The 26330-nt window shown below is 45.1% G+C and overlaps 2 protein-coding genes across 2 annotated transcripts in view; one reads left to right on the plus strand and one right to left on the minus strand.

The window, feature by feature from the left end:
* Positions 1 to 14068, minus strand: part of LOC124793969 (N-terminal kinase-like protein) — a 122460-nt gene extending 108392 nt beyond the window's left edge. The window contains exon 1 of the mRNA XM_047258060.1: positions 13839 to 14068. Coding sequence (XP_047114016.1) covers positions 13839 to 13952 — 114 coding nt within the window. The 5' untranslated portion in view covers positions 13953 to 14068. The remainder of the gene's footprint in view (positions 1 to 13838) is intronic.
* A 70-nt stretch (positions 14069 to 14138) lies between these two features.
* Positions 14139 to 26330, plus strand: part of LOC124787079 (3'(2'),5'-bisphosphate nucleotidase 1) — a 47817-nt gene continuing 35625 nt past the window's right edge. Inside the window, exons 1-3 of the mRNA XM_047254311.1 lie at positions 14139 to 14764; positions 14949 to 15158; positions 15614 to 15662. Coding sequence (XP_047110267.1) covers positions 14645 to 14764; positions 14949 to 15158; positions 15614 to 15662 — 379 coding nt within the window. The 5' untranslated portion in view covers positions 14139 to 14644. The remainder of the gene's footprint in view (positions 14765 to 14948; positions 15159 to 15613; positions 15663 to 26330) is intronic.

Here is a 26330-nt window from a genome sequence, read left to right on the forward strand (position 1 = left end):
AATTTATTAAACAGATTCCCAAGGTTATCAAAGTGAACAGGTTCTAAATGGACTGTAAACGGCACACATTTTTATATTCCTCTAGATATATTTTATTGTAACTGCCTGCCTATCTGTGGTGAGAAAAAATGGCGAGACCCAATACTGACCACTGACTAATGCAACCATACCACATACAGCTCTCTTAACAGGAAGGAGGTTGCAGCATCTGAACACATGGGCACAAAAGGAGTTTAGAATGGATCTCCTGAATAAAAATTCATCTGTTCAGTGTTAGGAGCTTTAGCTTCTCAACATGGATTCTACACACATTACAGTTCCACTATAAACAGAAGCCATCCTATTATTCTATATCTACAGTCCTTGAGCAACATTACAATGTATGGTCAGTTGGGTACAAGTTATTTCACTCTTCGATTTGTGAATGTGAGTGGGAAGAACCACTCTTGGCAAGCCTCCATATACACTCAAATATACCTGATTGGTTGATTGGATGATTAAAGGCATGAAAACACCAGGTCATCAGTCCCTTTTTCCACAAACAGACGGATCTACTATACCACAGGTCACAGATAGCCTAACATGTAAAACCCAGGGGAAGAAACCCCAAGGTCTACAAAACGTCAAAGCAGGTGATATAAGGGACAAAAAGAATAAAAGTGAGACAGAGGTAGAAGACGGGCAAGGTGCCCCAACTAGGGAGAAGACAGAAGCTCGCGAAAGCAGAATGCAATGACAGGACACACAATTCTCAGTCCATGCCACTTACCAGAGATACCCCACTCAGAAACTGTCTAGGAAAGACTAGCAACACGAATGGGCAAGAGAAGCACAAAGAGACAAAAGATGAACAAGTCTAACAGATGATGCAAGAGGGGGAGGAAGAAGAGTACAAGAGCAGGTAAAGTGAGAACTGGGCTGGACCACCAAGCCCAGACAGCTGCAGCCTGGTCTGGGCAGAGGAGGCAACAGTGTGTTCTGTCAACCCCTCAATGGGCCGATAAGGTTAGGTTAAGTGGCCCTCCCTGAAAGAGAGTTGTAAAAGCCCCCTTGACGAATAAAATGTAAAACTAAGTCAGCCACTGAGGCATCATCTCTTAGCACCAAGGGTAGCGAGACAGGGAGATTAAGAGCCTGCTGCAGGGCGATTAGGTCTCGAAAGTCCAGCAAAGGGGAACCAGAACAAGAGTGAGGTGGGTCCTCGAGATGGAGGAGATGACCATGAGGCAGTCAAGTATGGTCAATGCGGAGCTGGCAGAAGATGGTAGAGTCCTTGGGAGAGGCCTGCATGAAGGATCTCCACAGATTCGTTGTCTCATTTATCACTTGTAGTTAATTTGGTGAAGTAAGAGTGGGCCTTTTCGCATTCCAGATTCCTTAAACTTGATGGCATAATACTGATCAGACATCTGTTTCTGGAATGCCGACCTCAAGAGTCGATTTATTGGTAGCCAGTTTGGCCAAGCTATTAGTGAGTTCAACCTGGGATCTCAACATGGCTGGGGGTCCAGAGACAGGTCACGTAGCATCCACATTGTTCAAGGGCACGACTAACGCATGGTGAGGGTAATACTGGTTGAGAGCTTGCAAACTGCCCAAGGAGTCACTGCAGATGAGAAAGGTCCCAGCAATGCAGGAACAGATATACTCAAGAGCCTCAGAGATGGCTACCAACTCTGCAGTGAAATTACTTCAGCCATCCAGCAAGGACCGCACTCAGTATGTCCTGTGTGAGAACAGGCAAAACCCACGTGACCAGCAACCATCAAGCCATGAGTATAAATCAATTCTGAACAGAGGGATGCACCCAAGGATGAAGAAAAATTGGTGATGGATGACTTTGGGAGAAACTGTGTCTTTCGGACCTTGTGATAGGTCAAGAGAAAGCTGTGGCCGAGAGATACCCCACAGAGGAACTTGTGAGTGGGTCTAGAGGAGAGATGGAAGAGGAAACAACTGAAGTTCAGAGAAAATGGATTGGATGTGGACTGGATTCATAACCAATGATCTGGGTTGCCATTGCTGGAGATGGATTTCTGCATTTGGAAGGAGTACTCAGTAGTTTGGATACTTAGAAGAGCTGTGAATGTCATGGGTAGCAAAATTGCTGTTGGCATCTCATCTGCTGCTGCGCTTGTGTCAGTCCTAGTCAAGAGAAAGGGAAATTTTATCAAAATTCTATGAAGGCACAGTTAGACGATGGAGTCTGGGGCTGCTGGCAGAGTGTGGTAACAGTTGACAGTCATCAGGCCAGGCAATGTAAACATGGCACTCGTGGGCACGGAGCTGTGACGGCGGTACTGCACGCACAATTTGTTTTGTGTGGTGCAACAACGAGGCAGGAAACCACAGTGTTGCTTGAAGTTATTGCAATGTATGAGGCAGGGCACTAAGCCAGAGCTAGGAGTGCTATTTGTAAGTGGCTGATGTGTGGGAATATATCCCTGCCATAGTTTCTGTCTCTCTCTGACACTACGTCAGAAGCGAGGGGAAAACCAGTATAAATATATGGGCAATTTTAGCTAGAGAGAGAGAGAGAGAGAGAGTGTGCCAGGACAATCGAGCGTCGGGACGGACCTGTGCTGGCCTATGTTTATAGGGGCCAGTCTGGCATGTTAGAAGTGTTCGGCATAAATTTGTACTTTGTTTCTATGTACTTGTTCGGGCTTTATTCTGCCCCTGGGGACACAACACTGAGACGGGATGGGACGGAACAGAACAGCAGCCTGGAACTTGGAGATCACATGGTCTGCCTGAAAGAGGGCAGTGACAGTGGTCTGCAGCGGATCCAGGAGGGGCTCGGTTCCACTCTTGTCTACAGGCCACATTCGCTTTCCACCTGGCATACCGGGGTTCTGGGATAGGTGTACGCTGTGGGAGACGCAGCACTGTGGCAGCGCCAGAGACAGCGGGTGGGTGTTCCCATCCGGCAAGCACCACTAGCGGCAAGTTGCGACACAGCGTTCAGGAGGGTGCGGGTTTGAGTCCGGTCCTGTCCTGGGAGGAGCGGCGGCCCGAAGGACCAGTACATCCACCTTCGTCCCGTGGTTGGACAGAGCAGGCCAAACAGGCAGAGGGCGGCGAGGACCAGGGACGGTAGCATCTCCGGAATCGTGGACAGCTACGTGGCACAAGACATGACGCATCGGCGGGCGGCAACCGGGCAGAACGCGGCCGACTTCCAGCTGAGCGGCCTTGATGACAACAGCAGCAGCGTTGGCATACCAGGAGTTGCTGAGCCGATTGGACTTGCTGTGGGTGGCACGCTAACATTCATCGAATACTGTAAATTAGCTGAATAAAGCAATGCTACCGAATACCACTGTATCACTCTGCACTACCCCTCAATGCTCTTGAACTTGCTCGGACTCCTGATGAAATGTGGAGCAGTGGGTTCTGGCTTCAGCTCGGCCGTCTGGAGTCCCGGGTTAGACCACTGACCCCGCAACAGTGGTGTCAGAACTGGTGCCGGTTACAATGCTGGTACCGGATTTTAACTCCCACATCTTGTTTTGAGCAAGTAGCATTGAGATCTGCCTGTGTAGAGGGGTTGTTGAGGTGTTTGGTTGCATTCGTGACAGGTGGTCGTGCACTTCTTGTTATGTCTTGTTGTTCAGGAGGTGTTTGTCCATACCAGTATAGGGAGGAAAGCAGGACTGTTCACCTACACATGAGCACGATGTGGATGGGTAAGTGATGTTTGATTTATTTATTTTTTTTGTCATTTTTTGTGTTTTGAAGGGTTAAGTATGAATTAGGATGGACTTTTTAAAGGTATGTTTTGTAAGGCAGGAGGAGCCTGTAGATTTGTCTGGATTCAGATGAAATGGGGGACATGATAACATAGCGTCTAAGTGATGTAATTTTTGTAACCTGTCAGGCCATGGACTACCATGTACAAAGTGGGTACCAAAGAATTGTTTTATTTGTAAGAGATTTGTTCATTTGGCAAGCAATTGTTCAGAATGTAGATGGGCAATGATTCGCCACAAGAACTAAGTTAAGGAGTAGCAGAGTGAAATAAATGGCAACAGTGGAGCTATAAGCGAAATGGTGGAAACACAGCAAGCAGAGGCTGCAGCAGTGACTACAGTGGCAGTGATTACAGCGGAAGCTGTAGCCACTCTAACAGAGCAAATTCGGGTATTGTCAGAGGCGAGGATAAGTGAAAAAGAAAAATATGAAGAACTAGCAGGGAGATTTGAAGCATTGTGAGCAGGAGAAAGGACGCAGGTGAAAGTAAATTACAGGTCATGGAGTGTCATAGACCGTTTGACCTGGCAATCGTGGCATTGATTAACCCCTTTTTGGGTAAAGCAACAAAGGATGTGTTAGTATTCCTTAATAACATTGTCCCAATGGCTGAGGCCAATAGGTGGCCGGATGTTGTAATGCTGAGAGAGGCGAAGTTGCACTTGATAGGGGATGCCAAGTTGTATATATTGTACCATGAAACATTGAGGCTGGTTTACGCCAGAGGTACCAAAAACAGAACAGTACCAGGTTTTTTCGTGAAAAATTAAGTGTGTTAGTCATGAGGAGAAATGAGACTGTGGAGGTTTTCTCAGACATGATTTGAAAACTGAATGCACAAATGTTCGAACTTTCACAGAATGGGGAAACTAATAGAGTGATGTTACAAGAGGCCGAGAACAGGGCGTTAGGTGTGTTTTTGAGGGGTGTACCACTGGACATGTCACATCGAGTGAGAATGGAGAATCCCAGTGATCTTGCGGCAACTCTAAGAATTGTACATACTTAGAGGAGGTAGATTATGCGACGAAGCAAAGGGTGGAGCATAGAGCCGTGGCAGTGGAAATTAATTGTTTCGGTTGTGGCCAAGTAGGGCACATTCGGAGGCAATGTCAGCATCAGTTGCGGTGTTACTCATGTGGGAAAATGGGTCTCTGAGAAGTGAACTGCAGGAGTAAAAGTGGGCGGGAGCCTCGGCGGCAGCAGGCATTAAATGAGAACGGGATTGCTTCAACCGTCTGAGAGCAGTCCCAGTGAAATTAGGTAATGCGCTTGTAGGTGCACAGACGGAATGCTGCTTATTAGGCTTGGTGAACAGAAGGGAACAAAGGTTTCTGTTTGACACGGGAGCACACGTGTCTCATTAGTCTAGACTTGGATAGCAGGAGAAGGCTTGAGCCACCACGTTATAGGTTACAAGGGGTAGGAGATAATAAAGTGGAGTCATTGGGTATGTCGGTACTTCGGTTTATGATCCCATGAACTAAGTTTAGTGAGCAGGTAGAGGTGTTACCACAAGTAGGTGAGGGGTATTCGGTGATTATCTGACTGGACTTCCTTGACAAACATCGTGCGAAGATAGATCTCTGGCAACAAACAGTGGAACTCGGTGGAACAATGTTTTGCATGGGGGAAATGGTTGCAAATGGATGAATGTCGCAAGGCGCACTTAACATGAAGGTGACGCCAGCTAAACTGCAAAGGGATTCGTTAAAGGTCGACCAGCAGGATAACATACCGGCAGATACAGGGAAGGTAGTTTGGGTTTCGATAAATATGAACTTGCCAAAGGAGACGTTGCACATGGTGGAGCCACTCTCGAGTAATGAGGAGTTGGATAATGCACACTGTTTCGTGCGAAGGAGTTTAGCTCACGCAAATTTTGCGAAAGGAGATTATAAGGTCCCTATAAGTGTAGATAACTTCAGCAAAGCGGATTTTAGCTTGTCGAAAGGGTTGTTATTGGCCGCATTGGGGGTTTTTGATGAAAATGACCTCGATAGGGAGGATTTAGAGGCGAGCCATAAGCAAAACTCCAATGCAGCACAATTAAGGGGAAAATTACAGCATTTGCAGGGAGACGACAGGGTCGTGTTGGAGGAATTGTTATTGACATTTAGCGATTTATTCGGAACGGAGGGTAGGTTACTGGCAACACTGATTACGAAGCATCACATACCAATGGAGGATAACACACCAGTGTTTAGGAAACCATATAGGATAGCACATCATATGCAACCGCTACTAGAGGAGTTTATAGAACAACAACTACGGGATGGAATCATAGAGCATAGCGATAGTCCATATTCAAGCAATGTAGTTCTCGTACCTAAGAAGCTGGTGGATGGTACAAGGAAATATAGGTTTTGATGTGATTATAGGTTTCTGAATGCGAAAACCCTTTCAGACGCATAACCGATTCCGAATATCACACACACATTGGACAATGTGGGACAATATAAGTATTTTACGACGATGGATTCATGGAGTGGATACCATCAGTTGGAAGTAGTGCCAGAGGATAGGGCAAAGACAGCTTTTACCAATCCTGGGGGCCACTATCAGTATGTACGTATGCCGTTTGGGTTGAAGAATACACCGGCAACTTTTCAGCTATTATTAGATGGGATTTTAAGGGGATTGAAACCAAAGACATGTATGGTTTACTTAGATGACATTATAGTATTTTTGAAGGATATACCAGAACATGTATTGCATTTGAGAGAAGTCTTTAGAAGATTGCAGTCAGCACAGTTAACATAAAGTTTAGAAAAATGTAATTTTGTGCAAACGCAGTTCAAATATTTAGGTCATGTAATCAGTCAACAAGGGGTTCAAACAGATCCTCGAGTAACAGAAACAGTTCAAAATTTTCTGACACCACATACAATGAAGCAATTACAATCATATATTGGGTTATGTTCATATTATTGTAAATTTGTAAAAGATTTTGCTAAAATAGCTGAGCCGTTAACAAAACTTTTAAAGAAAGGGCTTAAATTTCAATATACGGAGGATTGTCAGGAAGATTTTGATGAATTAAAGATGAGATTAGTTTCTGGTCCGCTGCTGGTTTTGTGAATTTTGAAGAAGGCTTCATCTTATGATGTGACGCTTCAAATGGCGCAGTAGGATGTGTTTTGGGGCAAATGGTGAAGGGACAGGAGCATCCGGAGTTAAATAGGGCAGAGTGGAATTATTCCACAACGGAAAAGGAGATGTTGGATGTAATATATGGAATAACATACTTTTGTTGTTACGTTTATGGTAGGACGTTTAAGGTCATGACAGATCATGCAGCATTGAGAAGGTTACTGGGACTCAAGGATCCTTCTAGACAATTAACACGGTGGGCTCTAAAATTAAGCGAGTTTGACTTTGAAGTAATTCATAAGCCAGGGAAGAAACACGGGAATGCAGATGCATTAAGTCACAAATTAGACACATTAGAAGTAATGGGTAAGAGTGTCACGGAATGGCAAAGGGCACAAGAAGCGGATGAGGAGGGCCAGAGTTTTAGGATTCAAACGCATTTCATTGTCAAGAGAAATATGTTGTGTAGAGTTACCAGGTGTGGACCACCGGTAGTGGTACCAAAGAGTTTGTGAGAAGAAGTCTTAAAGCAAGCCCATGATCATGTGCTCTCGGGGTATGTTGGTCATTGAGCAATGGGAAGACAAGTAGTAGAACGATTTTGGTGGTGCACTTGGAGAAGGGATGTGGGACAATACGCAGCAAATTGAGTGTCGTTTGTGCAGCGAGTGGATGTGACACGTGCAAGAATTCCTTTGCAACGGTTACCAGAGGCTTCAAAACCATTCGAGTTTCTCGGGCTAGATATCTGTGGGCCATACAACAAAACACTGGCAGGGTATCATTACGTTTTAATTATAATTGATCACTTTCCGTGGTTTCTAGCCATGGTCACAATACCAGACCAACAGGCAAGTACGGTAGCACAAGCTTTAGTCAATAACTAGTTATTGAAGTTTAGGGTGCCTGATAGCATAATTATGGATCAGGGAACGAACTTCATGTCCGAATTAATGTCACAGCTGTGTCATTTATTGAGGATTAAAAAATTACGGACCAGTCAACTTCATCCGCAGGCGAATGGGAGAATGTATGAGTACATAAGACAATTTCAAAAATGCTAAGTTATTATGTGAATGGAAACCAAGATAACTGGGACAATTATCTTCCATACGTGGTATAGAGTTATAACAGTAAAATACATTCCGGGGTCGGAATGTCACCGTTTGAGGTGGCCTATGGAAGAAAGATGCCACTGTCATTTGATGTTCTATGTCTGAAATCGGGAGCTAAAGGGGACACAGTGAGGGAATTTGCACGAACAATATGGGAAGCCTGGAGAGGGTACAGAAAGCCAATACGAAAGCGTTAGAGAGGCAGGAAGAACCGAATAAGTGGTTGGGACCTTTACCACAGTACAGGGTAGGTCAATGGGTACTGATCACGAGTCCATGTACACCTACGGGAAAGACGAAAAAATTCTTGACGAAGTACCAAGGACCATACCAGGTCGTGGACATGACTTCGCCTGTGAATGTTAAAGTGCAGCTGTCAACAAAAACATCCATTATCCATGTGAGTAGAGTAAAGCCTTATAAAGGAAAGGTGGACGGATTACCGCAATTACAAGTGACCTGATTGCAGAGGCTAGGCAAAGCAAGCGGAGGAAGGAGGTCTCAGGGGAAGGACAACAGCAGACGCATAATGTTCTGTATGCGTTACGATCACGGACAGCAGATAATTTGCGGTCTTCTTCTTCTTTTGTGTGTGTGTGTGTGTGTGTGTGTGCGCGCGCGCACGCGGGCGGGCGCACACGTGCGGTTTTTTTCCCCCCCACCCCCCCTCTCTCTGTCTCTTTTTCTCGCGATTTGGTGGATCTGATAATAAGTTGAGTTTTCCTTGTTTGTTGTTTCAGTTTTGTCATTGTATGGGGGAGACTATTTTTGTTTTTTGTTCAGAGAATTCAATACGGGCAGAGTGAACTATCAAGAATTTTTGAGGATGTCGTACAATGTTGCAGTAACTTGTAGTGGGACGGGGTTTTAGAAATATTACCAGTGCAGAACCTGACATATTTGAACTCCACATTAAAAACAGAGGTTTTGGAAACGTTGCATTCCTTTATTAATGCACAGGAAGGATCTATCATGGTTAATAAAGTATTGGAGCACGTTCAAATGTTACAACAGCATCAAAACAACAGGATGATGACAGTGGGCATTTCAGCCACAGGGTGTGCCATTTTCTTCTATTTTTCTTCAGTATAGCTTTACGGAGAATGTGCAAACATGCACCAGTGGAGGAGGTGCCAACACATCAGTTGCCTACAGCAGGGGTAACCAGTGTAAACAGTGCATAGGTGTAGAGTCAATGTTTTGATGTTCCCATTAGTTTTAGTCTGTAGAATGTAAGTTTTGTAAACAAGGTATGTTTACGCAGCCACAGGCCACATCTATTTTATCTCGATTTTTGAGACGAATCTTGTTGAATGGAGGGAGGTATGCTGCGCTAGTGTCAGTCTTAGTCGAGGGAAAGGGTAATTTTATCAAAATTAAATGAAGGCGCAGTTGGATGTTGGAGTCTGGGGCTGCTGGCAGTGTGTGGTCACAGTTGACAGCCATCAGGCAAGGCAATGTAAACATGGAACTCGTGGGTGTGGAGCTGAGACAGCGGTATTGCACGCACAATTTGTTGTGAGTGGTGTAACAACGAGGCAGGAAACTGCAGCGTTGCTTGAAGTTATTGCAATGTATGAGGCGGGGCACTAGGCCAGAGCCAGGAGGGCAATTTGTAAGTGGTTGATGTGTGGGAATATATCCCTGCCATAGTTTCTGTCTCTCTCTGACACTACTTCAGAAGCAAGGGGAAAACCAGTATAAATATATGGGCAATTTTAGCTAGAGAGAGAGAGAGTGCGGGACAATCGAGCGTCGGGACGGACCTGTGCTTGTCTACGCTTATAGGGGAGAGTCTGGCAGCAATGTTACAAGTGTTCGGCATAAACTTGTACTTTGTTTCTATGTACTTGTTCGGGCTATATTCTACCTCTGGGGATACAACACTGGGGCGGGACGGAACGTCAGCCTGGAACTTGGTGATCACACGGTCTGCCTGAAAGACGGCAGTGACAGCGGTCTGCAGCAGGTCCAGGAGGGGTAGGTTCCACTATAGTCTACGGGCGATGTTCGCTTCCCACCTGACATACGAGGGTTCCGGGATAGGCACACACTGCGGGAGGTGCAGCAGCGCTGCGGCAGCACCAGAGACGGTGGTAGGTGTTGCCATCCGGGAAGCACCACTAGCAGCACAGCGTCCAGGAGGGCGTGGGTTCGAGTCTGGTCCTATCCTGGGAACAGCGGCGGTGGCCTGAGGGACCAGTACATCCACCTTTGTCCCATGGATGGACAGAGCATGCCAAACAGGTGGAGGGCAGCGAGGACCAGGGACTGTAGCAGTCTCCCGAATCGCGGGCAGCTATGCTGCGCAAGATGCGACGCATAGGCGGGCGGCAATCGGACAGAGCGTGGCCGACTTCCAGCTGAGCGGCCTCGATGGCAACAGCAACAGCGTTGGCATACCAGGAGTTGCTGAGCCGGCTGGACTCAGCGAGACAACGCCGCGGGCGGTACGCCGACACTACGCTGCACCCATCAAATACTGTAAATTAGCTGAATAAAGCAATGCTATCGAATACCACTGTATCAACCTGTACTGCCCCTTGACGCCCTTGAACTTGCTCCACCTCCTGACGAAATATGGCATGGTAGCTCCTGGCTTCAGCTCGGCCATCTGGAGTCCTGGGTTTGATTACCGACCCTGCAGCAATGCAATTGAGGCATCCCAGCCTCCTCCATCAAGATCTTCATGGGGCTAGTTTGAAAGGCTCCTGTTGCAAGTCAAACCCTGCAGTAATTTATTGGATACAGTATCCACAATGCTGAGGACAATGCCGAACCATATGAGAGATTCCAATAATCAAGGCGGAATTGTATCAGGACTTTGTAAAGCTGCAGAAGGAGAGTGTGATCTGCACCCCAGCACTTTCACTTTAGCTGGCGGAGGTGGGGAATCCATATCAACTGAGAACTGAAGACCACTTCTAAAAAGCAATAAGTCTCCACCACACTGAGTAGTTGGTAGTCAGGGCCAAGTTCTGGTTATGGATGAATGGTATGTTGTTGTCGGAAGTGCAGTACCTGCGCCTGTACCTTTCATATGGCACCTTGCACTCAACATTCAGCAACACACACACACACACACACACACACACACTAGAGCAGCAAGATTAGAAGCAAATATCAGCATACAAAGAGGGTGATACTGAAGACCCCCGCAGCTGCTGCTAGACCACTGATGGCTACTAGAAAGAAAGGGACACTGAGTACAGAGCCCTGCAGGACAACATTCTCTTGGATAAGGGAAGCACTGTGGGAAGCATCAACTCAAACCTGGAAAGTGCGGTGTGACAAGAATTTGTGGATAAAAATCAGGAATGGACCCCACTCATGTACGATTCAAGAATGTGGTGGCTCCATGAGGTGTCATAAGTCTTTTGCAGATTAAAGAAGAGGGCTCTAATGTGTTGTTGTTGGGCAAAAACTATTCAGATGGCAGGGGACTCCAGATAAATCATATTATCAGTAGTGGATCGGTCTTGGCGAAAACCACCTTGGGACGGAACCAGAAGATCCTGAGACTCAAGGAGCCAACACAGCCGCCAGCTTACCATATGTTCACAGAACGAAACATCCAACTGCTGTACAAAAACGTGAAAGGAATGTACAAGTAGAAAACGCTACATCAAAATTGTTTTGAACAGGGGTAAACAACATTGTAGTGCACTATTTTCATTACTTTTCATTGTATTCAAGGGAGTAGTTATTAAAACACTTAAAGCTGTGGAATCTGGAAATTTAAACATCTTAGTTTGCACATATGATATTGCCATTTGGGGAGACACACAGCAAGAGTTTTAGAGGAAACTAGATTGATTTAATTTAATGAGTACGAATTAACAGAAGAAGAAAACAGGAGTCAAGAGGAATATTCAATACAATAGTCACTTTTGACCAGTGACGTATTGTTAATGGCTGCAGTACTGCCACATTTTAGTGCGCATAATCACAGTTTTGTTGTTAGCTGGTGAAGTTACAAATTTGATGGCAAAAAAACCTCATTGTGGTGACTGACTGATCTATAGCCTTGCCTGAGGTCTAGATTAGGTTGGAAGGTGACAGTCTGGTTGTGAGATGGCCAAGCCAACAAATGTCAAATTAAAAGAAAACTGATTTGCAAATGCCACTAATATCACATTATTGCTGCAACGTTGTTTCCACCATTTGTCACATTGTTCCTATGTCAATGGTTAAACCTGGTGACTCATTTCAAATGCAGTAGAAAGTTTCAGTTATTTTTGATGTATCACACCAGAGGAGTGCTGAGTTAGTAGTCCAAATCAGTTTCAACAGGTGCTATGTTCAATGAAGTACAAAATCTAGTCTGGGATAAAACAGTTCCCGTAAAAGCTAAACAGACAACACTCAAATCATACTTTTGGCCACTAATGATATATGGCTTGGAGATCTGTGTGGTATCAAAAAGAAACATCAGCAAACAACAAGCATGTGAAATGAAATTTTTACGATCCGCTATGACGAAGACAAGAAGGGACTACGACAAGAAGGGACTACGACAAGAAGGGACTACGACAAGATGGGGCTAAATTAGAAATGCATGCATTAGGTACAGCATGTAAGCGACCTGTTCCCTGGAGGAAAGCTTACACATTGCACAGCTGAAATGGTTTAGGCATGTCCAAAGGATGCAAGATACTGTAACCCATAGGGTTTACTCTGAAATAACTGTACTTGGAAGGAGTCCTCCCTTCAAAAAATAACAACATCGCTGGACATAAAAGATAAAGTTTATAATGATACAATCAGATGGAGATATATTGTGCACTAAAGTCCTACCCAACTAACTGGAAGGGTACCCAGATGAAAATGATGACAGACGCTTTTAACACTCAGATGATCACAAGAAACCTTGCATCATTATATTTATGCACCTGCTTCTCTAGTGTCATGTGACCATGGTGCCTGCTGGTGGGAGGCCCCAGGAAGGTGCAAAATAGTGTGTGCTAGGTATAGGCTAAAATGGAGATTAGGTCCATCGGGCTCCATCCACCTGAGAAATGAGTCTGTTTAAAGTAAATTTCTCCATCAATGCAACTGCTTATACTTTCACCTACTATCAATAAATAATCTTAATAATCACATGAATTTCAAACATCTCTGAAGTTGGTGAACTTCATATTAGTTCCCTACAACAGGACTTGAACCTGGAAGGCTTATGTTTTATTGTTAGCATTCCATAACTGGTGTATTCAATCACATTTTAATGTCTAACACACCACCTGCATCTGTAGCCCATGAAAGGTCTATAAAGGTCTATTTTTTGTGATTATTTTATGCTCCCAGCAAGCTAGAAATATTTACTCAAAACATAGATCATCAGGCAACAATATATGTTGAAAATGTTTATGAGGCAAGTAAATAAGTCTACTGAAGACTAACACGGCTGTTTCGTATCTGGAAATGCGCAAACATTTTCTACAGCTCTTCTACAGACTGGATAACAGATTATATAAAAACCTATGAAACACATATTTTACTACGACTCTCTCCAAAATAGAACGATTGGTTTTTTAATTTCATGCAATTTTCTTTAAAACTTATGACACTCCCCACTCAATGACACAGTATAGTTTCAAATAAAATGCTGCCACCTTCCTGTCGTGGGTGGCTTTATTCTCTTATGCTTCCTTCGGAGGGCGAGTGAAATAATGAAATTGTGCAGTAAATATTAAGTCCGCTGCTTGCACTCCTTACCTACTGTACTAGGGCACATAGAACGTTGCTGTGCTTGGCCATAAAAAGTACGATTAACCATGGGTTGTTTTGCGCAATGGGCACATTAATGTATACTGTAACAAGTACACCGACAAATACAGACGTGTTTACACATACTGATGCTTGCAAGCTTGTGTTTACCTTTTTCTTTGCCTGATGAAGAGCCCATACACTTTTATCCTCGAGTCCTGTCACTATGTCTCCTATCTCGTAAGGAAAATCTTTAGACGGATCTCTAGCGAAAAATGACCACATTATGTAAACACGTTTTCTTTTCTGTACAAACGCATGATTTAGGGTTCTCGAACACTAATTCATAGCACCTGACAAGTCCCACGTACATTTGCTTACATGAGTAACGGAGTGCTTTGACTCATCTGGTGTAATTTTCAACTTTACCACTATTATCTTTGAAAGTGTATGAAAACAAAACAACGTCAAAAGTGCGCGCGAACGGCATCGATCTTCATAATGGCAATGAAAAGCCAAATATTTATATATTGGTCGCTTGTATGAAATGAGAAGATAACTTGCATAATATTTAAATAGATTCTTTTGTGTTGGTTGTCTTGGGTCTTGGTTAAACGCGACTAAGCACTTATAAAAAGTAATCTCCTTTACATTAAATTAGGTGGAAAGGACAAGTGGCCGTGAAGGCTGGAGATAACAGTCAGAACAAACAGATGATGAAAACCGTGACATGTGTATCATAGTATTCTATAATTCTGATTCTAGAAATTGTTTGAAGGTGGCAATAAGTTAACATAAACGGCATTAACCCTCAAAACCGCATATTAGTTGACACTGGTGTTGGCTGCGCTCATGTACAGGAGAAAGTAGGTTTTACCACAGACTTGGCGTATCTAATACTTGAAACTCGCAACCTTGACGGTTTTTATATAAGATCTGAAAAGAGGTTGAGTATTCAGTTGAGAAACAACGCAGCAATGGCGCAAAGTATACCTCTTTTATTAAGGATTGTTGCTTCATCGGTTAATGTGGCCAATAGAGCTGGAAAAATTATACGAGATATTATGTCGCAAGGTGAATTAGGCATTGTTGAAAAGGTAAGAACTAGACTACTCTTTTTCAGTTTGCATTGGACATCAAATAGAATACATAACTTTTTCGTCATGGGATAGTGTACGTATGTGCAGTTATTGCCATAAAATGAAATTATGTTCATTATTTATAACTTAGAAAAAAGAAATCGTTTACTCATAGTTTATCTAACGACAACATAATTTGCAGGGCAAAAATGATTTGCAAACTGAAGCTGATAGATCTGCACAGCGGTGCATCATTTCCTCTCTATCACAGCAGTTTCCAGCAGTCACCATTATTGGTGAAGAAGGTTCATCAACTTGTGAAGTACCCTCAGATTGGCTTGTGACTGATAGTAACCAAGAGGTTCTAAAACAAGCTTGCCCAAAGGAACTGCAAAATGTTTCTGAAAAGGATGTAAGAAGCAATCTTGGTATTAAATAGTGATAACATAGATTACATGTGTTAAATTTCTTGCTCTTCATCTTGAAAATGCATTAAAATGTTCGTGTTGTCAGTGTCTTACAGCTATACCAACTGTAGTATGTACCTGGTGATGACATTAGAAATTTTTGTCCTTCCTCTTCATCACAAATGAGAAAGCTATTTATTTACTCAGGGTAAAAGAAAAAAAATGAAAGGGTGTCACATACAGCAAATATTATTCTCTTATACAAATAATTAATGTGAGTAATTGAGGGACAAATACGTGCTGTTTGTGCTGCACTTCAGTTTTGATAATTTCAGACTTCACTGTTCTTCTCCCAGGGCACACTTTGCTTGGTTGAGCTGTAGTTTGTTGACACTCTGAAAATTACATCCGAACAATCAGAAAATTTTATTACTGATAAATCATGTTGTACACTTTGCAGGTTGTGATTTGGGTTGATCCTTTGGATGGAACATCAGAATACACACAGGGTTTGTAATCTTTCCAACTTACCTACTTCTATAATTTTTTTGACTTTTCTCCTGTTGTCATGTATGACTTAAATCGAAGACTTGCACTTGCAATTGAAAACATGGTTTATTGGATTGAAAGTAACTGTTTCAGATGAGTGCTGTGGTTGGCAGCATTTGTGACGATTAGAAATAATAATGTTCTTTGGAATGAGTCTTTCATTCTGCAGTGTAGTGTGGGGCAGATTAAAATGGTGTGTCGGATGAGGATTCAAACATGGGTTCAAGTCCTGGTTTAGAACACAGTTTTAATATACCCGGAAGTCTCAGTTTATAGTCAGTTGTGGGAGGAACACTTCTTTAGCAGTTTTCAAAAAAATGAGTGAACCCCCCACCCTTCTTATACATATGGCATATATGTGTATACACTAATGGCCATTAAAATTGCTACACCAAGAAGAAATGCAGATGATAAACGGGTATTCATTGGACAAATATATTGTACTAGAACTGACATGTGATTACATTTTCACGCAGTTTGGGTGCATAGATCCTGAGAAATCAGTACCCAGAACAACCACCTCCGGCCGTAATAACGGCCTTGATACGCCTGGGCATTGAGTCAAACAGAGCTTGGATGGCGTGTACAGGTACAACTGCCCATGCAGCTTCAACACGAAACCACAGTTCATCAAGTGTAGTGACTGGTGTATTGTGACAAGCCAGTTGCTCGACCACCATTGACCAGACTTTTTCAATTGGTGAGAGATCTGGAGAATGTGCTGGCCAGGGCTGCAGTCGAACATTTTCTGTATCCAGAAAGGCCCGTATGGGACCTGCAACATGTGGTTGTGCATTATCCTGCTGAAATGTAGGGTTCCGCAGGGATTGAATGAAGGGTAGAGCCACAGGTTGTAACACATCTGAAATGTAACGTACACTGTTCAAAGTGCCGTCAGTGCAAACAAGTGATGACTGAGACATGCATCCAATGGCACTCCATACCATCACGCCGGGTGATATACCAGTATGGCAATGACGAATACACGCTTCCAGTTTGCGTTCACTGCGATGTCGCCAAACACGGATGCGACCATCATGATGCTGTAAACAGAACCTGGATTCATCCAAAAAAATGACGTTTTGTCATTCGTGCACCCAGTTTTGTCGTTGAGTACACCAAGGTAGGTGCTCCTGTCTGTGATGCAGCGTCAGAGGTAACCGCAGTCGTGATCTCCGAGCTGATAGTCCATGCAGCTGCAAACGTTGTTGAACTGTTTGTGCAGATGGTTGTTGTTTTGCAAATGTCCCTATCTGTTGACTCAGGGATTGAGACGTGGCTGCACGATCTGTTACAGCCATGTGGATAAGATGCCTGTCATTTCGACTGCTATTGATACGAGGCCATTGGGATCCAGCACGGCGTTCCGTATTACCCTCCTGAACCCACCTATTCCATATTCTGCTAACAGTCATTGAATCTTGACCAACATGAGCAGCAATGTCGCAATACGATAAACTGCAATCGCGATAGGCTACAATCCGACATTTATCAAAGTCGAAAACGTGATGGTACGCATTTCCCCTCCTTACACGAGGGATCACAACAATGTTTCACCAGGCAATGCCGGTCAACTGCTGTTTGTGTATGAGAAATCGGTTGGAAACTTTCCTCATGTCAGCACGTTGTAGATGTCGCCACCGGCGCCAACCTTGTGTGAATGCTCTGAAAAGCTAATCAATTGCATATCACAGCATCTTCTTCCTATCGGTTAAATTTCGCGTCTGCAGCACGTTATCTTCATGGTGTAGCAATTTTAATGGCCAGTAGTGTACTATTTTTGCAGTTTTAATTGCTGAGGGAAAACACCAGTTAATGATAATGAATTGTTGCATATAACAAAGGGGTGGTGGTAGTGGTAGTGGTAGTAGTAGTGGTAGTAGTAGTTGGTCTTGTTGTTACTTTTGTTGTTTATTCATCCAAGGATAATTGGATAACTCTACAATGATCTAGGATACATCTACTTAACACAAATGAAATGTTATTCTCTCTCTCTTTCTCTCTCCCTCTCCCCCCCCCCCCCTCTCTCTCTCTCTCTCTCTCTCTCTCTCTCTCTCTCTCTCTCTCTCTCTCTCTCTCTCTCTCTCACACACACACACACACACACACACACACACACACACACTTTTTTAATGAGGAGAGAAGAGAGCAGTTGCTCAACCATAACTTCGTTGAGGGAATGAACCTATTGTTTGCCTGAAATGGTATTGGAAAAGCTAAATCAGGATGGCTGGACAGAGCACGAACAAGCATCTTTCTAATTTGAGGCCAATGTCTTTATGAACACAGTACCTCATTCAGTTACAGAGTGTGGGAAGTGCTGTAGAATACAACTATTCAGTTTTAGGTAGTGACAGTATCAACCAGTATAGTCACTATGATGATATCCACTCAAAGTGTACCTAAAATACAGAGTATTAGGACTGTGACGAGAATATAGTGGTTATACGTGAAGGTTTCTTGTTATTGATGCCTTCAAACATATTAAAAATTATAAAATAAGATTGTCATATACATTCGTTGGCAGTGACCTTCCAATCTAATCTTGGCCTCAGGTTAGTCTGGTGATCAGTCTGTCATGACAACGATCATTTTTAAAAGGAACACATGAGGCAATACTGACCCTGTGACTTATCGTAGAAGCTAGATTAAGGAAAGGCAAACCTACGTTTCTAGCATTTGTAGCCTGAGAGAAAGCTTTTGACAATGTTGACTGGAATACTCTCAAATTCTGAAGGTGGCAGGGGTAAAATACAGGGAGCGAAAGGCTACTTACAATTTGTATAGTAACCAAATTGCAGTTATAAGAGTCGAGGGGCATGAAAGGGAAGCGGTGGTTGGGAAGGGAGTGAGACAGGGTTGTAGCCTCTCCCCGATGTTGTTCAATCTGTATATTGAGCAAGCAGTGAAGGAAACAAAAGAAAAATTCGGAGTAGGTATTAAAATCCATGGAGAAGAAATAAAAACATTGAGGTTCGCCGATGACATTGTAATTCTGTCAGAGACAGCAAAGGACGTGGAAGAGCAGTTGAACGGAATGGATAGTGTCTTGAAAGGAGGATATAAGATGAACATCAACAAAAGCAAAACGAGGATAATGGAATGTAGTCGAATAAAGTCGGGTGATGCTGAGGGAATTAGATTAGGAAATGAGACACTTAAAGTAGTAAAGGAGTTTTGCTATTTGGGGAGCAAAATAACTGATGATGGTCGAAGTAGAGAGGATATAAAATTTAGACTGGCAATGGGAAGGAAAGCATTTCTGAAGAGGAGAAATTTGTTAACATCGAGTATCGAGTATAGATTTAAGTGTCAGGAAGTCGTTTCTGAAAATATTTGTATGGAGTGTAGCCATGTATGGAAGTGAAACATGGACGATAAATTGTTTAGACAAGAAGAGAATAGAAGCTTTCGAAATGCGGTGCTACAGAAGAATGCTGAAGATTAGATGGGTAGATCACATAACTAATCAGGAGGTGTTGAATAGGATTGGGGAGACGAGACGTTTGTGGCACAACTTGACTAGAAGAAGGGCTCGGTTGGTAGGACATGTTCTGAGGCATCAAGGGATCACCAATTTAGTATTGGAGGGCAGCTTAGAGGGTGAAAGTCGTAGAGGGAGACCAAGACGTGAATACGCCAAGCAGATTCAGAAGGATGTAGGTTGCAGTAGGTACTGGGAGATGAAGAAGCTTGCACAGGATAGAGTAGCATGGAGAGCTGCATGAAACCAGTCTCAGGACTGAAGACCACAACAACAACAACAACTACAACAAAAACGGTTATCAACCTTCATATTGGTATCTGAATTGTTTTATACTTTCTCCCAGATTGATTTACTAATTAAGATACTGACTTCAACTCCTTTTATGGTTAAATTTTCCTCACTGGATGAAATGTGATTGAAAGATATTATTGATAACTGTGAAAAATAATTGCTACAGGTTATATCAAAGTTTTCTAATGATGTCCTGAAGTGTTGGGTATTTTGCCAGATATCAGTCTCGTTGTTGCATGATATTTCTACAGTGTGACTCATCTTCACCATGTGCTACCAGAGACTTGGTTGAGTAGAATGGATTGAGTATTTGTACCTAGAGTCTCTTTTGTCCGTGGTTGGTTCCAGGCATTCAACCTGATGTCTGCTCCTGCTAGCAGCATCCTTGGGCATTCCCTTTTTGTTCCAGTGTGCCTGTCTGTGCACTGGCATTCCATTTATGGTCAGAAGCAGTCCAGGTGTTCCCTCTGCCCTCCCACTAGAAACGTTCTTTGGCGTTCCCTCTTTGGTCCAGTGTGCCAGGCCCCAGGCCAAGTGCTAGTGTTTCATCCTCAGCCCAGTGCACCCATTTTGCATGGTGGCATTCCTTTCTCAATATTGTGTGGTTCCATGTGTTCCCTTTGCGGTCCGCTCCTGCTAGAAGTGTCCCGCGACATTCCCTCTTCAGTCAAGTGTGCCTGATGCTTTGTGTGGGGATCGTTCCTGGTGTGCACACCCTCACTGCTGTTTGTAGAGTTCTGCAGCTGCCCCCGTTGCATTATCAGCAAGTCCAGTGCAGGATCCCAGGCTCTACTGTGTTGGTACCCAGTGTCATGATTCATTAGATTTTCCATCACTATTATCTCTATAGACTATCTTATAATACTGTTCCAATATGAGGGGTCTGTGCAAGAACCCTTGTTCGCTAATATTTCATGGAATGGTTGAGTTCCGGACAATGTTCGATAGTGGCTGATTTAGTTGCCTGTCTTTGTGATTCCCACCAAGTCACATGAAAGGAAAATACTGGAGCAATTCACATGTGTGCTGCTAGATTTGTTACCGATAGGTTCGAACAACAGCAGGAACTCAAATGGGAATCCCAGGAAGGAAGGTGATGCTCTTTTTGAGGCACACTATTGAGAAAATGTAGAAAACTAGCAATTAAAATTGACTGCCGAATGATTCTACTGCTGCCAAGACACATTCCACATAAAGACCACGATGATAAGATAAGATAAATCAGGTTTAGTATGGAGGCATATAGACAGTTGCTTTTCCCTTGCTCTATTTGCGAGTAGAAACAGGAAAGGAAATGACTTGTTGTGGTAAAAGGTACCCTCTACCACGCACCATACAGCAGCTTGTGGAGTGTATACAGAGTGACAATTATTGAGGGAGGGTAAACAACAACATAAATTAGTTGCAAACTGCAGTGGGCACACACTTTATGTAAACATCACTACCGATGTTTCAATTGCCCCTATTGGCAATGATGTGCTGCAGACAAATAGTGACCCACTGAAGTGTCGGAACATCAGTGCTGTCGATGACCTCTGGAATGGCTGTTCTCAGGTCAGAAATGGTTTTGGGGTTATTACTGTACACCTTTTCTTTAATGTGGACCTACAAAAAGGAGTCGCACGTGTTCAGATTCGGAGAATATGGTGGCCAATCAAGGACCATGCCAGTGGCCTATTAGTACCCCAGAGCCAGAATGTGGTCCCCAAGTGCTCCTCCAGGACATCAAAACACTCTCCTGCTTTGATGGAGTTGAGCTCCGTCTTGCATGAACCACATCTTGTCGAAATTAGGGTCACTTTGGATAATGGGGATGAAATCACACCACATACCATTCAGTAGTCATCATGCCTTTAAGGAATATCGCACCAATTATTCCGTGACTGGACATAGCACATCACACAGTCACCTGTTGAGGGTGAAGAGACTTCTCGATCGTGAAATGCAGATTCTCAGTCCCTCAAATGTGCCAATTTTGCTTATTGACGAACCCATCCAAATGAAAGTGGGCATCGTCGCTAAATAAAACCATGCATGCACATACTAATTCCCATGATGCCCCACAGTCAACTGTGCAGTTTGAACATCCTAACACAAACTGTGCAGAAGTTATCATGATTTTATTTCATATAGTTCAATAATTGTCACCCTATATGTAGATGTAGCTGAGATGTACTGAAACGTCAGGAAGCTGGATGAGCTTTGACAGAGGAAAGGGAGAATGCTGGGTTCTCTCTGTTTCATGCCGAGTTATCAAGATGGAGATGTAGTACCAGTTTTCACTATGATTAAAGATCTCATCAACTCCAGAGTGATGAACAAGAAAAACACTGGACGAGCATGGCACTTGTGAGAAGGGAGAATTTGAGATGTTCACCCCAGGCTAGCCCCCCTGCGGGTCCAGGGATTAGAATAGGCCCGAGGTATTCCTGCCTGTCGTAAGAGACGACTAAAAGGAGTCCCTCCCCGTCAAGGGGGTAGTTAGCGCCTGCGTCCGGAGACGGACGGTTCCACGACCTCTATTTGCGGTCATTTTGGTTTTTCACTTCTTCTCGTTTCTTCCTTCCTTTGGTTGGTTCCTTTCTTTGCTCTTCTCCATCTCACTGTCTTCCTTACTCTTTCCCTTGTCTTCTTCTCCTTGCCTTCTCATTGCCTTCTTCTCCTTGCCTTCTCTGGTCTCCGCCTCGGTGTTTGAGACAGTCTGTCCTCTCTCTCCCTCTCTCTCTTCTTTTTCCTCTTCTTCCTTCCTCCCTGTGCGTGCCTGAAGGCCGACCCACGCGTTCGCACGCGTAGCCGGTGACGGGGTAACGCGTAATTCCCCGCCGTGGGTAGACAAGTAAGGCACGCACGTACCCCCTGGTAAAGGCCAGGCCCAGGGAGGGGTGATTGCCTGAGCTGATACCTTCTGACCATGCCGATTGGTCCCTCCGTCTGTTTCTCGGGAGGTGTGACCTGAGGTGTAAACATTCACCTAAGGCGGGAGTGCCCTCTGGGAGGGTCCCCACAAGGAAGGAGCGCGTCATCGGAGACGCTGGCAATCATGGGGGATTCCTCTGCAATGGATTTCTCTTCTTCTTCTCTCTCGACTTCTGCCCATAAACGGAAACTTGACCAGCCACCAGTGACAAAAGTACTACCGCCTGCCCCACAGTTCCTCATAGTTTCTCGATCTGAGGATGGCAAGGATTTTTCCTCTGTCAACCCTTTTGTTATCCAGAAGGGCGTAGATGCCATAGCCGGATCTGTCATGTCGTGTACCAGGTTGCGTAATGGTACCTTGTTACTAGAAACTGAGAGCGCCTTTCAGGCACAAAAACTGCTTCGGGCCACACTCCTGTACACGTTCCCTGTCCGGGCGGAGGCTCACCGCACTTTGAATTCGTCCCGTGGTGTGGTATATACTCGATCACTCGACGGATTGACTGACAAGGAGATTCAGTCTTTCCTCGCTGAGCGGGGCATGACGGCTGTCCATAGGGTCAACAATAACCTTGTACCGACCCGGACACTTTTCTTGACCTTTGATAGTGTTCAACTGCCGTCGCGTATCAAAGCAGGCTACGAGGTTATTTCTGTTTGCCCCTATGTCCCGACACCTACGCACTGCTACCAGTGTCAGCGTTTTAATCACCAGTCTTGTTCCAATGCGGCTAAATGTGTCACTTGTGGCAGGGATGCCCATGAGGGTGACTGTCCACCTCCGTCTCTTCCTTGTGTGAACTGTCAGGGTGACTATGCAGCGTCCTCCCGCGACTGTCCCATCTACAAGGGAGAACGCTGTATCCAAGAAATTTGGGTCGAAGAGAAAGTGTCCACCTCGGCTGCTCGCAAGCTATTTGCTAGTAGGAAGCCCACGCTGCTTCCAGCGGGAAAATACAGTACTGTCCTCACCTCTCCTCGGACTACCAGGGAGGTGGCGACGCAGACATGCGATCTGACCTTCAGCGCCACGGTCGTCCATTCGGCCAGTGCTAAGATCGTGCTGTCGACGTCTCCCCTTCCTCCTCTCACCCCTCCAACACAAGCACCTTCATCAGCTTCTGCCAAGACGAAGACCCAGAAGTCAGATGCACGGGCCTTCAAGAAGGAACCGTCCCGTGCAGACTTCCTACGTACCTCGAACTCCCAGCCGTCGACCAGTACTTCCACTAAAAGACCTTCCAAGAAGGCTTATAGGAAGCACAGTTCCCCTTCTCCGCCACGGCGCATTTCTTCTCCTGCGCCACCCAGCAGTTGCCGCCCCAGGCCATCATCCGTTTCGCCTGGCCGCCCCTCTGGTAGTCGAACATCTGGCCGTCCACCGGCGGAGGAAGCTCCTCCTCCCGGCCATCTTAATGAGATGGCCGATGAACCTATAGAACCAATGGACGATGACTGTCTGCCTACTGATAGCGGCGGCAATACTCGCTCGAAACCAGGCCATCAGCGGCCTTCGAGGTGACCCCTTCTTTCATCTTCCTTTTCTTCTCACAATGGCACTTATTCACTGGAATATTCGCAGCATTCGCTCCAACCGAGAGGACTTGAAGTTCCTGTCCGCTTGCACCGTCCGCTCGTCGTAGCTCTCCAGGAAACGAAGCTACAGCCATGCGATCACATTGCCTTGGCACACTACACCTCTGCGCGTTTTGACCTACCCCCTGTGGTAGGTATTCCGGCTCATGGAGGGGTTATGTTGCTGGTCGGGGATGATATTTACTACGATCCCATCACATTGCACACCAGCCTGCAGGCAGTTGCCGTCCGAATTACTCTCCCCACTTTTACATTTTCTATTTGTACCGTTTAAACTCCATCGTCGTCTGCCGTTACCAGGGCAGACATGATGCAAATTATTGCTCAGCTACCTGCACCATTTTTGTTAACTGGAGACTTCAATGCCCACCATCCCCTTTGGGGCTCTCCAGCATCCTGCCCGAGGGGCTCCCTGTTAGCAGACATTTTCAACCAGCTCGATCTTGTCTGCCTCAATACTGGCGCCCCTACTTTTCTTTAGGACACATCTCACACATATTCCCATTTAGACCTCTCTATATGTACTACCCAACTTGCACGCCGGTTTGAGTGGTATGCCCTTTCTGATACATATTCGAGCGACCACTTCCCATGTGTCATCCATCTCCTGCATCATACCCCGTCTCCGTGCTCAGCTAGTTGGAACATCTCCAAAGCAGACTGGGGGCTCTTCTCTTCCAGGGCGACCTTTCAGGATCAAACCTTCACAAGCTGCGATAGTAAGGTCGCACACCTCACGGAAGTCATTCTCACTGTTGCTGAATATTCCGTCCCTCACACTACTTCTTCTCCACGTCGCGTACTGGTCTCCTGGTGGACCGCAGCATGTAGAGACGCTTTACGTGCTCGTCGACGTGCTTTACACATTTTTAAACGCCACCCTACAGTGGCGATTGTATCACTTATAAACGATTACGTGCGCAGTGCCGTCGTATTATTAAAGAAAGCAAGAAAGCCAGCTGGACTGCTTTCACAAGCACTTTCAACAGTTTTACTCCTTCTGTTGTCTGGGGTAGCCTGCGCTGTCTATCTGGCACTAAGGTCCACTCACCAATTTCTGGCTTGATGGTCGCGAATGACGTCCTTGTGACCCCTGAGGATGTCTCCAATGCCTTCGGCCGCTTTTTCGCAGAGGTTTCGAGCTCCTCTCATTACCACCCTGCCTTCCTCCCCCGAAAACGGGCAGAGGAGGCTAGGCCACTTAACTTCCACTCCTCGAATCGTGAAAGTTATAATGCCCCTTTCACCATGCGGGAACTCGAAAATGCACTTGCCCGGTCACGGTCCTCCGCTCCAGGGCCTGATTCTATTCATATTCAGATGCTGAAGAACCTTTCTCCTGCGGGTAAAGGTTTCCTTCTTCGTACATACAATCGCATCTGGATTGAGGGACATGTTCCCGCATGCTGGTGCAAGTCTATTGTTGTACCGATTCCTAAGCCGGGGAAGGACAAGCACTTGCCTTCCAGTTATCGACCCATCTCGCTTACCAGCTGTGTCTGTAAGGTGATGGAGCGAATGGTTAACTCTCGTTTGGTTTGGCTGCTCGAATCTCGACGCCTACTTACCAATGTACAATGTGGATTTCCTAGGCGCCGCTCTGCTGTTGACCATCTGGTTACCTTGTCGACCTTCATTATGAATAACTTCTTGCGGAAGCGCCCGACCGCGGCTGTGTTCTTTTATTTGGAGAAGGCTTACGACACCTATTGGAGGGCGGGCATTCTCCGCACCATGCATACATGGGGCCTTCGCGGTCGCCTCCCTCTTTTTATTCGTTCCTTTTTAATGGATCGACAGTTCAGGGTATGTGTGTGTTCTGTCCTGTCGGACACCTTTCGCCAGGAGAATGGGGTGCCACAGGGCTCAGTTTTGAGCGTCGCTCTCTTCGCCATAGCGATCAATCCAATAATGGATTGCCTCCCAGCTGATGTATCAGGCTCCCTTTTCGTGGACGATTTTACCATCTATTGCAGCGCGCAGCGTACATGTTTCCTGGAGCGCTGTCTTCAGCGTTCTCTTGACCATCTTTACTCCTGGAGTGTTGCCAATGGCTTCCGTTTTTCTGCCGAGAAGACGGTCTGTATTAACTTCTGGTGCTACAAAGAGTTTCTCCCACTGTCCTTACGACTCGGTCCCGTTGCTCTCCCATTTGTGGAGACAACAAAATTTTTAGGTCTTACATTTGACAGGAAACTTAGCTGGTCTCCACATGTGTCTTATTTGGCTGCCCGTTGCACCCGTTCTCTAAATGTCCTCCGTGTTCTCAGTGGTATGTCGTGGGGAGCGGATCGAACCGTCCTACTTCGCCTATATCGGTCGATCGTCCGCTCAA

Source organism: Schistocerca piceifrons, chromosome 1 (genome assembly GCF_021461385.2).
Source record: "Schistocerca piceifrons isolate TAMUIC-IGC-003096 chromosome 1, iqSchPice1.1, whole genome shotgun sequence".
Lineage (NCBI taxonomy): Eukaryota > Metazoa > Arthropoda > Insecta > Orthoptera > Acrididae > Schistocerca > Schistocerca piceifrons.